This window comes from Palaemon carinicauda, chromosome 26 (genome assembly GCF_036898095.1).
Source record: "Palaemon carinicauda isolate YSFRI2023 chromosome 26, ASM3689809v2, whole genome shotgun sequence".
NCBI lineage: Eukaryota > Metazoa > Arthropoda > Malacostraca > Decapoda > Palaemonidae > Palaemon > Palaemon carinicauda.
In genome coordinates, this window is record NC_090750.1 from 93,603,023 (window position 1) to 93,619,297 (window position 16,275).

The 16,275-nt window shown below is 43.5% G+C and overlaps 1 protein-coding gene across 1 annotated transcript in view; it reads right to left on the reverse strand.

The window, feature by feature from the left end:
* Positions 1-360: 360 nt before the first annotated feature.
* LOC137619694 (thioredoxin domain-containing protein 12-like) overlaps positions 361-16,275 on the reverse strand; it is a 70,600-nt gene continuing 54,685 nt past the window's right edge. The window contains exon 4 of the mRNA XM_068349970.1: positions 361-1,389. Coding sequence (XP_068206071.1) covers positions 1,238-1,389 — 152 coding nt within the window. The 3' untranslated portion in view covers positions 361-1,237. The remainder of the gene's footprint in view (positions 1,390-16,275) is intronic.

The window sequence follows — 16,275 nt, forward strand, 5'->3', positions numbered from 1 at the left end:
GCTGTCTGCTAAAGAAGGTGATGAATGCAAGAGTTGATGGGAGAAGTACAAGAGGAAGGCCAAGGTTTGGGTGGATGGATGGAGTGAAGAAAGCTCTGGGTGATAGGAGGAAATATGTGAGAGAGGCATGAAAGCGTGCTAGAAATAAAAATGAATGGCGAGCGATTTTAACACAGTTCCGGTAGATTCCTGCTGCTGCCTCCAGTCATTTTGGATGACGGCAGATGTAGCAGCAGTAGGGGATTCAGCATTATGAAGCTTCATCTGTGGTGGACGACGGGGGAGGGTGCGCTGTGGCACCCTAGACGTACCAACCGAACTCGGTTGAGTCCCTCGTCAGGCTGGGAGGAACGTAGAGAGGAAAGGTCCCCTTTTTACATTTGTTTGATGTGAACTACTCCGCAAAATTGCGGGACGTGCCTTGGTATATAGATGGATTACTTTTTGGGGGAAATAATGAACAAAAAGATAGGTCACATGGCCACTCAGGCAGGAGGCATGTGTGGAATTTACAGATGTGGATCTCTGGATTTTTTTCATATTTGGTAATTTTTGACACTATAAAATAAGACTACAAGAAATGATTATGACAAACAGTACTGTATATGGTATAAGACAACTGTAAATACTGTATTTTCATAATTCTGAAAACTAATACTGTATAGTTAAAGTGTCTTAAAATTCATAAAAAGGTTAACAACCTAAAATTTTAATGGTACTGTATACTTAAAAATTAAGGTACATAAGCTTTTATCACTAAAGTGCACATTTGTACTACATTCAAATAGTTTCATATAAATACTATCCTTACATAAAAATACATGTGTTGATATACAGTACAGTATATGTAAGGGCAGCACTTCATTGGTTAACTCTAAGCACTGCACAGTTACCACAGCCATACAAAAATACAAAAAATATATTTGCTAAAGCAATTTTCATGAAATGAATGATTCAGTGCATCAATATGTGGTACTTCTCACATTTCAGAATCCCAAAATAATCACGATAAAAAGTGTGCAGTATGTGCAAATCACTCGTAAATTTCCAATGTTGAATAGAGGAATGTCACTAGATGATTGAAAAAGTAAAATATAACATTGAAGTCTACGTATTCAAGTACTATACTGGTACTCAAGTATTTTCTAAAAGGAAAGTATCTCGAGAGATTCTGTAATGTAATTCAAATACCTCATGTATGCCTACAAATAGACTACAGTGAAATACAAACACAAAGTTACAGTTCATCACTTAACACATTTGTTTGTGGTATGAGTTCAACAGCCTTTGACATTGACTTAATGACTGATCCTTCATCATAGTAGTAGAATTTGTACTGCGGATTCCCACCTTCATTGTAGATCTCTTCACGGACCTTACCATCAGAACCTTGAAATGTGTTTGGATATTAAGATACTAGTGTACAAGCCCTGTCAAAAATTACGGCTAAATATTTAGATGGATATGCACACATGTGCAAACACACAGCAATATATTCTAATTATAAAATAAATTTTTGAATATACTTACCCGGTGAATATATAATAGCTGCAACTCTGCGGCTCGACAGACAACATACTTAAAAAACTCGCGAGCGATCGCTATGCAGGTTGCGGGTGTGCCCACCAGCGCCAACTGTCGGCCAGATACCACTCTCGGATGTAAACAAAACCTTCAATTCTTCTCGTCCCACTGCGTCTCTATTGGGGAGGAAGGGAGGGTCGTTTAATTTATATATTCACCGGGTAAGTATATTCAAAAATTTATTTTATAATTAAAATATCATTTTTAAATATTTAACTTAGCCGGTGAATATATAATAGCTGATTCACACCCAAGGAGGTGGGTAGACACCAGAGTTAAATATGTTTACATCGTATAAGCTAAGAGTTTTTTCATTTTGACAGTTATCAATATAACAAAACCAAAATAAATAGGTACCTGGTAAGGAAGTCGACTTAGACGATTACTCTGCCTTGTAAGTACGTCTTCCTTACGGAGCCCAGCGATCCTCTTAGGATGCTGACAGACTCCCAGGAGCTGAAGTATCAAGGGCTGCAACCCATACAACAGGACCTCATCAAACCCCTAATCTGGGCGCTCTCAAGAAATGACTTTGACCACCCGCCAAATCAACCAGGATGCGAAAGGCTTCTTAGCCTTCCGAACAACCCATAAAAACAACATTAAAAAACATTTCAAGAGACAGATTAAAAGGATATGGAATTAGGGAATTGTAGTGGTTGAGCCCTCACCCACTACTGCACTCGCTGCTACGAATGGTCCCAGTGTGTAGCAGTTCTCGTAAAGAGTCTGGACATCTTTCAAGTAAAATGACGCGAACACTGACTTGCTTCTCCAATAGGTTGCGTCCATGATACTTTGCAGAGATCTATTTTGCTTAAAGGCCACGGAAGTTGCTACAGCTCTAACTTCGTGCGTCTTAACCTTAAGCAAAGATCGGTCTTCCTCACTCAAGTGTGAATGAGCCTCTCGTATTAACAATCTGATAAAATATGACAAAGCATTCTTTGACATAGGTAAGGATGGTTTCTTAACCGAACACCATAACGCTTCAGATTTGCCTCGTAAAGGTTTAGTACGAGCTAAGTAGAACTTAAGAGCTCTAACAGGGCATAATACTCTTTCTAGTTCATTGCCTACAATCTCCGATAAGCTAGGAATATCGAAAGATTTAGGCCAAGGACGAGAAGGCAGCTCATTCTTGGCTAGGAAACCAAGCTGCAGAGAACAAGTAGCTTTTTCTGACGAAAACCCGATGTTCTTGCTGAAGGCATGAAGCTCACTGACTCTTTTAGCCGAGGCCAAGCATACCAGGAAAAGTGTCTTGAGAGTGAGATCTTTCAGGGAGGCTGAATGTAAAGGCTCAAACCTGTCTGACATGAGGAATCTTAGGACAACGTCTAAATTCCACCCAGGTGTAGCCAAACGACGTTCCTTAGAGGTCTCAAAAGACTTAAGGAGGTCATGCAGATCTTTATTGTTGGAAAGATCTAAGCCTCTATGCCGGAAGACCGAGGCCAACATGCTTCTGTAGCCCTTGATCGTAGGAGCTGAAAAGGAGCGAACTTTTCTCAGGTATAAGAGAAAATCAGCTATTTGGGCTACAGAGGTACTGGACGAGGATACGGAAACTGACTTGCACCAGTCTCGGAAGACTTCCCACTTCGATTGGTAAACTCTAATGGTAGAAGCTCTCCTCGCTCTGGCAATCGCACTGGCTGCCTCCTTCGAAAAGCCTCTAGCTCTCGAGAGTCTTTCGATAGTCTGAAGGCAGTCAGACGAAGAGCGTGGAGGCTTTGGTGTACCTTCTTTACGTGTGGCTGACGTAAAAGGTCTACTCTTAGAGGAAGACTTCTGGGAAAGTCTACCAGCCATCGAAGTACCTCGGTGAACCATTCTCTCGCGGGCCAGAGGGGAGCAACTAACGTCAACCTTGTCCCTTCGTGAGAGGCGAATTTCTGCAGTACCTTGTTGACAATCTTGAATGGTGGGAATGCGTAAAGATCTAGGTGTGACCAATCTAGGAGAAAAGCATCTATATGTATTGCTGCTGGGTCTGGGACTGGAGAGCAATAGATTGGAAGCCTCTTGGTCAGCGAGGTTGCAAAGAGATCTATGGTGGGTTGACCCCAAGTCGACCAAAGTCTCTTGCACACATCCTTGTGGAGGGTCCATTCGGTTGGAATTACTTGACCTTTCCGACTGAGACAATCTGCTAGGACGTTCAAGTCGCCCTGGATGAACCTCGTTACTAGGGAGATGCCTCGATCTTTTGACCAGATGAGCAGGTCCCTTGCGATCTCATACAGAGTCAGTGAGTGGGTACCTCCCTGTTTGGAAATGTACGCCAAGGCCGTGGTGTTGTCCGAGTTGACCTCCACCACCTTGCCTCGAAGGAGATTCTCGAAGCTTATCAAGGCCAGGTGAACCGCCAAAAGCTCCTTGCTGTTGATATGCATGCTCCTCTGACTCGAGTTCCACAGACCTGAGCATTCCCGACCGTCCAGCGTCGCGCCCCAGCCCAAGTCCGATGCGTCTGAGAAGAGAACGTGGTTGGGTTTCTGAACTGCTAGGGGAAGACCCTCTCGTAGACTGATATTGTCTTTCCACCAAGTCAGACAAGTCTCTATCTTTTCGGAAATCGGGATCAAGACCGTCTCTAGCGTCTTGTCCTTTTTCCAGTGAAAAGCTAGATGGAATTGTAGAGCTCGGAGGTGTAGCCTTCCTAGCGAGACAAATTGCTCCAGGGATGATAGCGTTCCTACCAGACTCATCCACTTCCTGGCTGAGCAACGTTCTTTCTTCAACATCTGGATGACGAGCAGGGCTTGATCTATTCTGGGGGCCGACGGAAAAGCACGAAAAACTGGACTGTGAATCTCCATCCCTAAATACAGAATAGTTTGGGATGGGATCAGTTGGGACTTTTCCAAGTTGACTAGGAGTCCCAATTCCTTGGTCAGATCTAGAGTCCAATTGAGATCCTTCAGACAGCGATGACTGGAAGAGGCTCTGAGAAGCCAGTCGTCCAAATAAAGGGAGGCTCGGATGTCCGATAAATGGAGGAATTTTGCCACATTCCTCATAAGCCTCGTAAACACGAGAGGAGCCGTGCTTAGGCCAAAGCACAGGGCCCGAAACTGGTACACCACATCGTCGAAGACGAATCTCAGAAAAGGTTGGGAATCTGAGTGAATGGGGATGTGGAAGTAAGCGTCCCTTAGGTCGAGAGAGACCATCCAGTCTCCCTTTCTGACCGCTGCTAAGACTGACTTTGTGGTCTCCATGGTGAACTTCGTCTTTGTGACAAAGACATTCAGAGCACTGACGTCTAGCACCGGTCTCCAACCTCCTGTCTTCTTTGATACTAGGAAGAGACGGTTGTAAAACCCCGGTGATTGAAGGTCCGAGACTTTGACCACCGCTCCATTCTCTAGTAAAAGAGACACTTCCAGTTTCAGGGCTTGTCTCTTTGCTTCCTCTCAGTACCTGGGAAAGAGATCGATGGGGGACGTCGCTAGAGGAGGTCTGCGTATAAAAGGGATTTTGTACCCCTCTCTGAGCAACCTCACAGATTGTTGGTCTGCGCCTCTCTTCTCCCAGGCTTGCCAGAAGTTCTTGAGTCTGGCACCTACTGCTGTCTGAAGTTGCGGGCAGTCAGACTCTGCCCCGCGAGGACTTGGATCCTTTCCTCTTTCCTCTCTTCCCTTCGGCACGAGCACCTCCCCTGCTGGGGGCTCTGCCACGAAAGGGCGGAATAAAACTGGACGCTGGAGTGTCTATCCTAGGTCTAGCAGACAAGGCAGGCAAAGGGGGAGCTTTGCGAGCCGAGGACGCAACTAAATCGTGGGTGTCCTTCTGCACTAAAGACAAGGCAATTTCCTTAACTAAGACTTCAGGAAACAAGCACTTAGACAAGGGCGCAAAGAGTAGCTCAGATCTTTGGCATGGCGTCACTCCTGCTGAAAGAAAAGAGCACAGAGACTCTCGTTTCTTTAGGACTCCGGACGTGAATGAAGCGGCAAGCTCGTTGGATCAATCGCGGACGGCCTTGTCCATGCAGGACATAATGAGTAAGGAAACATCCCTATCGGCAGATGAGATTTTCCTACTCAGGGCTCCCAAACACCAGTCCAGGAAGTTAAAAACTTCAAACGCCCTAAAGATGCCTTTAGGAAGGTGGTCTAGGTCCGAGGATGACCAGCTAATCTTCGAGCGTCTCATGGCAAGGCGGCGGGGAGAGTCTACAAGACTTGAGAAGTCGCCCTGGGCAGAGGCAGGAACTCCCAAGCCGAGAACTTCTCCCGTGGCATACCAGACGCTCGATCTAGACGAGAGTTTAGATGGGGGGAAGGCAAAGGCCGTCTTCCCTAAACTCCTCTTGGTTTCCAACCAATCGCCTAATAGCCGTAAAGCTCTCTTGGATGAGCGAGAGAGAACGAGTTTCGTAAAGGCTGGCATGGTAGCAGGAACGCCTAAAACAAACTCAGACGGCGGCGAACGAGGAGCCACAGAGATAAAGTGTTCAGGGAACAACTCTTTAAAAACAAGCATGACTTTTCTAAAGTCCATAGATGGTGGAACTGCTTTAGGCTCATCTAAATCTGAAGGCTGATCCTCAGGCTGTGGTTCAGCAACGTCCTCATCTGACAGTTCCTCATCTGACAGTTCCTCATCTGATAACTGATGAGAAAACGGCAAAGGGGTAGGCAACGTTTGACTCGCAGCGTCCAGCCGCACTGGTGCATACGTGACGGAGCAGGACGCAGCGTCCTGAAACTGCTGAACAGTCTGGGAACTGTCAACAACAACAGGTGCGCGAGGACGCACAGCGTCCACCCGAGACTGTTTAGACCGTCTGGGTTGTGCAGTCAACACCATACTGGGTTGCGGAGGTTGACGCACCGCGTCAAAACAAGTCAACTTTGATGGTTGGTGAACGTCCTGAACGTCACCAGTCGCATCAGTGAGTTGCCTAACGTCAACGTGCGGCTGGAAATCCACACGGGATCGCATCGGGGGAGGTACAACCCCAACTGGTTGACGCGAGAAAGCTACATCAACGTCAACAGGACGCACAACAGAACGCTTGGATGGCTGAGACGGCACAACTTTGCCTCTCTTAGGCGGCGAGCAGTCATCAGATGACGGCAACGGGTCCGAACTGTCCCAGTGGCTACATCCGGGACGTTGGACTTGTCCTGAAGGGACCGACTTGCGTTTTAACGGTCTAGAGACCTTGCTCCATGGTTTCTTACGTGAAACGCCTTCGGACGACGAGGTAAAAATGGGCTCTCTCGTCTTATGGTAGGGGCGATCTTGACGAGATACGCCTGATACCAAAGAGGGAACGTCTGTTCGCTGATCAAGGCCTCTCAAACCCATAAGTCGTACGACATTGCTTCTCCCCTGGGCTTGGGAGGTTGCAAGAGGTCCCGGACTAGGTGAACGACAGGCACGAACAGACGAACCCTCGGTCGCAACACTGTTCACAACACTTTGCGTAACACTAGGCACTTTCCCACTTTCTGCCGTGGCACTTTGGCACTTGAGTTCCTTCACGTCCGCCATGAGTTGATTACGGTCACTTGCTAAAGCCTCAACTCTCTCCCCCAAGGCATGAATAGCACGCATCATGTCTTGCATAGACGGTTCCTGAGTGCTAGGAGGGGGGTTAGGAACAACCACTACAGGGGAAGGATTAGGTTCAGGGGCATGTGGAGAGGAAAAATCTACGGACCTAGAAGAACTTCTCCTTACCCTATCTCTCTCTAGTCTGCGTGTATATTTATCAAATTCGATCCAATCGAATTCCGAAAGACCCACGCATTCCTCACACCGATCTCCCAATTGACAGGTTTTACCCCGACAATTGGAACAAACAGTGTGAGGGTCGAGAGAAGCCTTTGGAAGACGCCTATTACAGTCCCTAGCATTACACTTTCGAAACTTAGGAACTTGAGAAGGGTCAGCCATTTTGAATTAGTCAAGGGAAAATTCCAAAAAACGATCCAAGTCATCAACAAATAATCCGTTTCAAAAAAGAGTTCAAGGGTTTATTTTGAAGAAAAACACCTGTACTGCGAAAGCTCAAACCAAATTAAAGTACTTCACCAAATATGATGGGAAAACTCCAGGTTCTACAGCGAGTAAAAGTACGTCTTGTCGTCAACGTTGACAGAGAAGAATTGAAGGTTTTGTTTACATCCAAGAGTGGTATCTGGCCGACAGTTGGCGCTGGTGGGCACACCCGCAACCTGCATAGCGATCGCTCGCGAGTTTTTTAAGTATGTTGTCTGTCGAGCCGCAGAGTTGCAGCTATTATATATTCACCGGCTAAGTTAAATATTTAAAATTTCCACCTTCTCCCCTTTTCCTAACTACAACATGGCAGTTGTGATTTCTAATTATAATAAGACACTTACTCATTATTATATAAGGGAGATGATTAAATGAAACATAAATTGAATACTTTATAGACAATTGAACTCTGTCATACTACAGCTACAGCTGACAGTATTTAGACTTTTACGTACAACAAATCATCAATCTTAATGGTCACTGTTAACCCTAAAGAAAAATACAACCAATTTTTACCCACTTCATATATATACTCTTTCCTTTAAAATTAAAGGAAGCCTATAATTCAGAATTAAGCATTGTACTCTAGTTTAATATTGTTATACATTATATATCCAGAATGAAGAGAATACACATAACCAAAAGGTAAAAGCAAGTTAAATTAGTTCCCTGTAGGTAAAATTATAGTCTTATCAACCTCAATAAGAACACTTACACAAAGTTACTTATATAAAGGATTTCATGAGTAATAGCAATGTTAATGAAAATAACATTAATTACTGAACAATGTTCCAATGAAATAGCAAATTCTCACTTCTAAGTGATATAAGACAGAGTAAGATTTTTCAATCACATAGAAACGAATGATTTTGGAGTCCAAAGTGTCTATAAAGTACAGGACAATGAATGCAAGTGAGTGCTGGTAATTACCTTTACATGAAAAGCTACTTGTAAAATAAAACTGATGAAAAATAATTTAAAAGATAGCAGTTTCATATATACAAACTTTTAATACAAAATCAATTTTCCAATCTTAGAAATTGGAGACTAATCCTGAGCCAACACATCAGACTGAGATTTAAAAGAAACATAATGAGTAACTGAAGACAGAGGCTGCTCATTCAACAAAGGTCCTCAAGTAGGGATGATTATTATATAATGTACTGTCTTTCAGCATGTGACAGTCTTACTAATTATTATCATTATTATTATTACTAGCCAAGCTACAATCCTAGTTGGAAAAGCAAGATGCTATAAGCCCAAGGGCTCCAACAGGAAAAAATAGCCCAGTGAGAAAAGGAAATAAGGAAATAAATAAACGATATAAGAAGTAATGAAAATCTAAAATAAAATATTTTCAAAACATTAACAACATTAAAACAGATATTTGATATATAAATTATAAAAGGACTTATGTAAGCCTGTTCAACCTAAAAACATTTGCTGCGAGTTTGAAAATTTGAAGTTCTACTGATTCAACTATCCGATTAGGAAGATCATTCCACAACTTGGTCACAGCTGGAATAAAACTTCTAGAGTACTGTGTTTTATTGAGCTTCATGATGGAGAAGGACTGACCATTAGAATTAACTGCATACCTAGTATTACGAACAGGGTGGAACTGTCCGGGATAATCGGAATGTAAAGGATGGTCAGAATTATAAAAAATCTTATGCAACATGCATAATGAACTAACTGAATGACGGTACCAGAGATTAATATCTAGATCAGGAATAAGAAATTTTATAGACCGTAAGTTCCTGTCCAACAAATAAAGATGAGAACCAGCAGCTGATGACCAGACAGGAGAACAAGACTTGAAACAAGGTAAAATTAAAGAATTAACACTTTTCCAGAATAGATTGATTACCAAAAATCTTAAAAGACTTTCTCAATAAGCCAATTTTTGGTGCAATTGAAGAAGACACAAACCTAATGTGTTTCTCAAAAGTAAATTTGCTGTTGAAAATCACACCTAAAATTTTAAAAGAGTCATACAAAGTTAAAGAAACATTATCAATGCTGAGATTCAGATGTTGAGGAGCCATGGTCCTTGACCTACTTACAATTGTACTTTGAGTTTTGTTAGAATTCAACTTCATACCCCATAATTTGCACTAATTTTAGCTAGATATCTATTAAGGGATTCAGCAACCCCAGACCTACATTCAGGAAATGGAAATGATGAAAAGAGAGTAACATCTGCATATGCAACAAGCTTGTTTTCTAGACCAAACCACATAAATGGGCCAAGAACACTATCCTGAGGAACACCAGAGAGTATTGAACTGCATTAGGACTGTCCAATCTACAATGAGGAGTGTGATAAAAGTCATATCTGGAAACTAGAACTTTGGGCAATTCATTTAATTCAAGGTCCTTCATATTTCCTATAAATACCATGGAATTATAAAGGACTTATAATGATGTCTGCAAAGGATTTAATCTCTATTGCTTTCCCACGAACTTCTGAAAACCCTTTAAACTGCTTCATAGAATCCAAGCTCTGGCTAAAAGGAGAAAAAGTTTATAAATTCCTCTTCGAAGAGGGTAATTCATCCATATGACGAGGTAATTTCTTTTCAAGCGAGAACTGATTCTATCTCGAATTATATCTGGGGAGGAAAAACTGAAAAAAAGAACAGAAACCTGAGTGGCCAGTGAAGACAACTTTGAAAATTTCATTTCCTGTAATTTAACCCCATTACCAGGATTAAATTTTAGACTCTTATGTAATAATCTTTTAAAAGTAGAGTATTTCTCCTTCATCCTCCTAGACTGACTGGGGAGTTCAAAAGCTGCAAGGCTGCAAGGGACAGGTACACTAGGATCATCATGTCCCAATCTTGAAATGGGTGAAACAATAGGAAGAAAAATTTCTTGTATCCAGTGTAAAACAAAAAAAGGAACTCAATTCAGGACTATTCGACGAGTCAGTAAGTCGAATAAGATCTGGAACAACTGTAGGACTTAGTTGAGACAAAACTCTCAGCTGAGGTGTGATAATAGGCATAAAATTCACACCTGGTTAGGATCAACCTGAGCAAGTAATTACTCCAAGGAGGGCAGTCCAATAACACAAGTTGCTTGCATCTGACAAGACGTTAACAAGCTCACCTGAATTATTGCATAATGGAGCAGTGCAAGCTGGTCTAACTTCAGATGCTACTGTCTGATCTACTAAAACAAGCATGATATGGCCTGATTGGAATCTGGTAAGAGAGGAATAAACAAGCTCTTTGAAGAAGGCCTGCAAACTCTTCTGCTTATTCTTATGCATAAATGAGAGGGTAATGCTCATACTAGCTGTAGCTGTATTGGACGGTACAAACCCAAACACTACTCAATTAGACAAAATGGGGTCGGACACAGACATATTCAGAATGGGCAACTGACAAGCTCTGATGTCCCGATACAATACCTGAAGGGCTTGGCCCTCCAATCACTTATTCTTAAGCACAGAATGAATAAGAGTAATGCTGGTAGGTGTAGCTGTATTGAACGAAACGGACTCAAATACTACTGAATCTGACAAATAGGCTCAGAAAGAGATAGTACATGCTCAGAATAGGCTACTGGCATGACTTGTTCCAATGAAAAAATATCTGAACGGCCCGACACTGCTCCACCAGAAGGGAACGGAAAATTTGGGCAGCAAGAGTTCAGAGGGGCAGGGAAAGCCTGAATACCAGAAGCAGAGCCTGAACTATAAGCACACTCACTTTTACTGTATTTTTACTTTATCCTTACCCCTCACCTCAAATAAATATAAAACTGAGTCCTTTACCTAACAACAACCAGGGTTGTAGTGGCCTATTGGAAACATCCCTGCCTTGCAATTTTCTGGACTGGGGTTTGAGTCCCGCTCAAGCTCAATAGCTTCTTGTAATGTCTGCAACCTCACCATCATTGGAGAAGCCTATAGGTCTACCTCCTGAATTATCAGCAGCCATTCCTTGGTCCTAGCTTAGATGAAGGGGCTTGGGTGCTGATCATTTATCTGTAAGCCATTGTCATCTTAGCTAGGGCAATATCACTGTCCCTTGCCTCTGCCATTCATGAGTTGCCTTTAAACTGTACACTTCTTAGGAAAACAATGACACATCTGAATGATCCTAAACCATAAAGAAGTGAGTAACAAAACATTAGCATCTAATAAAGAGATAACACATGAGTGAAAATGAATGTGTTAGATTGGACTAAAGAAATTGATTGATTTGTTTAAATGTGAAGTGGCTGAGGCAGATTTTCATCTCAGATTTCCCTTTTGTTCGGGTGCTACCACGGTTAGTCACACAGGGCTAATTTTTTTTTTTTTTAAATTCCTTCAATCAGAGAATAGTAATGAATTCTGGGCAAGAATCAACAAATCAAATGATGAGAGAGAGAGAGAGAGAGAGAGAGAGAGAGAGAGAGAGAGAGAGAGAGAGAGAGAGAGAGAGAGAGAGAGAGAGAGAGAGAGAGAGAGAGAGAGTGTTCAAAGATAATTTTTGACACAAACACGTATATATAATGTACATATACTGTATTATAATTACTACCAATTAATAAAGGGGTTTGGATGAAGGAAAAGCCTAATTTTGGGGAGGTGCTGTGAGGTCTCCATGAGATTTCCTGTGGAAAGATAGAATAAGGAATCCTATACGACAATAAAATACCAAAGAAATATTGTCTACATTGCTCCAGGGCCAGTATATCAACGTGCACTCTGAGTATAACTTAGACCTATGGATTTAGGTTCTATTGAATCCATCACAGCACCTCTTATGCTGAAATATGTCAGACACTCGATGACACTTCACTAAGAACGAACAGTGGTACTATTATAGCCAAGGCTACCTTGTCACTAATATGTGCCTGACTAACATCTTTTATATTCCTTACACCACACAGCACATCCACAAAAAATTACAAATTTGTAGATAATTTCTATTTTTCCTAACTATACAAACCTTAGCTACTTATTAGGGGTTATACTTTCGGCGGAGCTGAAATGACGAGGCATTAAAATTTAGCGGGGGGTAGGGGGTAGCTTGCTACCACTCCCCCTCAAACACCTGCGATTTAGCTCCCTTTGCTTGGAGGTAGGACTTCAAGGGGGATAGGGCTAGCGGCCAAGTTTGTATGAATAGCTATGGTTTATATAGTTAGGAAAAATACAAAATTTCTACGAATTTGTCAATTGTTCCGTAACTGGAATACAAACCACGCTATTTATTAGGGGTGACTCACCCATTCAGAAGGGTGGACGTCCCTGCCAATCTGGCTTTTGGCTTTACCCGGGGACTCCTTATCTGAGTATATTAGTGCTAAAAAATAAGGAGTCCCTGCGCCTCGCTAAAACCTTGCTACGCAAGGTCCGTGCCCTACGCAAGCTGTGTGTTGAGACATGCAGAAGTGTGACTGTCTAAGTAAAGTTATTCCGAGTTTATTGTAGGAAAAAACTATTGTAACTAAGACTTTCCCAATACCACCTCACCAGGGTATGGGTAAGGATTCTTCCCTGAGAGAGAATTCCTTTAACAGACAGAAGGCAGACAACACTTAACCCTACAATGCGCCCTGATGGGATTGATGATATTCCTTAGAGTAGAATCAGTCTGGCGAATGTTAATCATGGTTAACGGTTGGGTATCGTGGTTACTATGCAGTTGGAGAGTGCTCGTAAGTAGTCCCCTGTCGACAAGCCGCTGATGAGGGTTGCCGATCACTTTAGTGGATTGGCGTGATGGCGAACGGCCGGTAGCGAGAAGTGTGTTTTATACATTCTGATCTAGGGAACTATGGGCAGAGGTTGACTAGTATGTCTGAGTCACGAACTGCTGGCGAGTTGTCGATGATCGGTGAATTGGCGGTCTGTGAGCCGAAGATGGTAACTGACAGCCAGATGGAGGCTGTCTGGTCAGTCAGCCAAGGTAGGTTGGCGATAAATGAGTTCGTAATCTGCTTTGAGAGCCCTGAGAAACAGCAGAATGGTTTAATGATAGTCAGTTGGTGATGGTAAGCCATTGATGATAAGCAAACGATCACGGACCAGTGATCGGTGAGCTAGAGATCAGCAAGCTGACTATGGTCCCTCCTGGTTGGTCAGAGATCAGCAAGCTGACGATGGGCTGGTCAGAGATCAGCGAGCAGAGTTCGATGATCGAAGAAAAATGAGCTGCCCATTGGTGATCTAGTGATCAGCAAGCTGATGACTGGTTATTGACTAGCAATCGGTGATTGGCACGCTAGCAATCGGAGATCGTTAGTCATTGGAGGGACTAGAGGTCAATGATCAGAGCTGGGCTAGAAATTGGCGATCTGGTGATTGGCGTGCTAGCGATCAGCAAACTGTGAACTAGCCATCAGCAAACAGTGATCTAGACATCAGTCTGTTGATGCTTTCTTGTTTGCTGATGGTGGTCTGTCAGGAAAAAAAAAATACTTAAGAAGAGACAGGGACCAAGGATTCCCCGGTTTGATTCTCGTTGGAAGATGGAATCTTTGGGATCCTGAATCCTTCTGTGAAGCCTCTTTCCTCTTTTCCCGGCGGCCATGTTATGCGTTTGCGGGGAGAGGAATGGGGCAATGGTGACCTGTCCAAAAAGTTTTATTCTTTTTTGCCTATTGTGCAAGTGTGCAGGAGAGTACTGGAGCGATGGCACACAGGATGCTGGTGCACAGTTGTTGCTGAAGCGCAGTTTTCGGTGAATGCGCAGAAGAGCGCTGGTGCGCAGGTGAGCGCTGGCTCTTTGGCAAGAGCTGGCGCATTGGCGAGCATTGGATCTGCGAGCAATGGCTTTTTGGCAAGAGTTGGCGCATTGGCGAGCATTGGATCTGCGAACAATGGCTCTGTGGCAAGAGCTGGCGCATTGGCGAGCATTGGATCTGCAAGCAATGGCTCTTTGGCAACAGCAGGCGCATTGGATCTGAGACCGCAATTGCACAGAAGAGCGCTGGCTCTTTGTGAAGAGTTGGCGCATTAGCGAGTGCAAATGAGCAGGAGGGTGCTGGATATGAAAGCGCAGGTGAGCGCTGGCGCGCAGTAAGGCACTGTGTAGTTTTGTGCAGTCTCTCTAGAATGTGCAGAAGCTAGTGACTGGTTGCGCAAGGGTGGGTGCATGGGCACGCGATTGCGTGGTGCATGCAGAAGACTGCTGGTGCGTGCGCGCGGAAGACTGCTGACGTGTGCGCGCGGAAGACTGCAGGTGCGCGCACGCGGAAGACTGTCGGCGCGCGAACGGAAGCAATGGCGCGCATGAGCGCGGGTGCGTAGGAAAGCACTGGCGCGCAGGTGCAGGAGATCGTTGGCGAGAAGGAACGATCCATGGAAGAGTCCAGGACCGAAGTCCAAGGACTAACTGCAGTGTAAGGTTGCGCTGGTAGGTCGGCAGGTCAGCTGGCAGGACGATCAGGAACTGGGATGTGCCTTTTGGAAGGGCGAACATCCACTGATGGAGACCGTGAAAGGTCCATAGAAGAGTCCAGGACAGAAGTCCAGGGACTCAGCTGCAGCGCAAGGTTGCGCTGGTAGGTCTGCTGGTAGGACGATCAGGAATTGATGATGCCCATGAGGGACGGTGGACCAGCAAGCTGACCTTTAGCAGTAGCGATCCTCCAAAGAGGAGTCTCTGAAGAGAGACTCAGCAAGGGGGGAGAGTAGTTTAGGTGAAGGCAGCAACAGCAGACGGAGTTGATGAAGTTATTAAGATGTGGGAAGTTCTCCCTCGGAAGGGAGAAACAACCTCACACCTGGGGAAGAAACTTTCCCTCGGAAGGGAAAGTTGTCCAACCCCTGGAGGCGAACCTCCTGGTAGCGTTCTAAGATGATCTAAAGTGCTGATCATGTTGTCACGGGCGTACTTCTAAGAGAAGGGATGACGCCCATGATGACATCTTCTGAGGGACGGCAGTGACAGCAGATTCCCCAGGCATGAACAGAACAGCTCTGCTTCATTGGCCCTCTTAGTCGAATGAAGAAAACTGCATAGCTAACAGAGGAAAAATTAAATAAATTAAATTATGTAACAGAAAATTCCCTAGGGAGGAACTTCGAGCTAAGAATATTCACTATATATATATATATATATATATATATATATATATATATATATATATATATATATATATATATATATATATATATATATATACAGTAGGGTTCCGAATTACACGTGTTCTAATTACGCGATTCCTCAATTACGCGATCGATAGTTTTTAAAAATTAATTTTCCTGTATCTGCGAGGAGCATTCTAAATCCGCGAGTCAAGCACCGCGAAGCGTAGGAAATCTATTGTTTTCTTAATTGTATTGGGGGGGGGGGGGTGATGGTTCCCCGATGTCTGAGAAGGGGGGGGGAGAATGTGAGAGAAAGATTTCTGTTCAAACATTTTAAGACTAGTTTTGGATGAAAAATGTTAAGGTTTGCCCATCTGTTGTGTGAACTTGTCGCTAGGCCTAGCCTAACTGTCCAACACCTATATGTATAATATTCCATATTTGTACTAATTAATTTTTATACTTACGTTGTGATTATAGTGAAAAATCCTTATTCATTAAACTTTAAATTAAAAACCATCAAAATAAAGACTATTTTATATCATGCTACTGCCAAACATGTCACACAACCAAACCCATTACTTTGTTTAGTACGTTCCATCACCGATCATAACGAACTCGCTAACCAA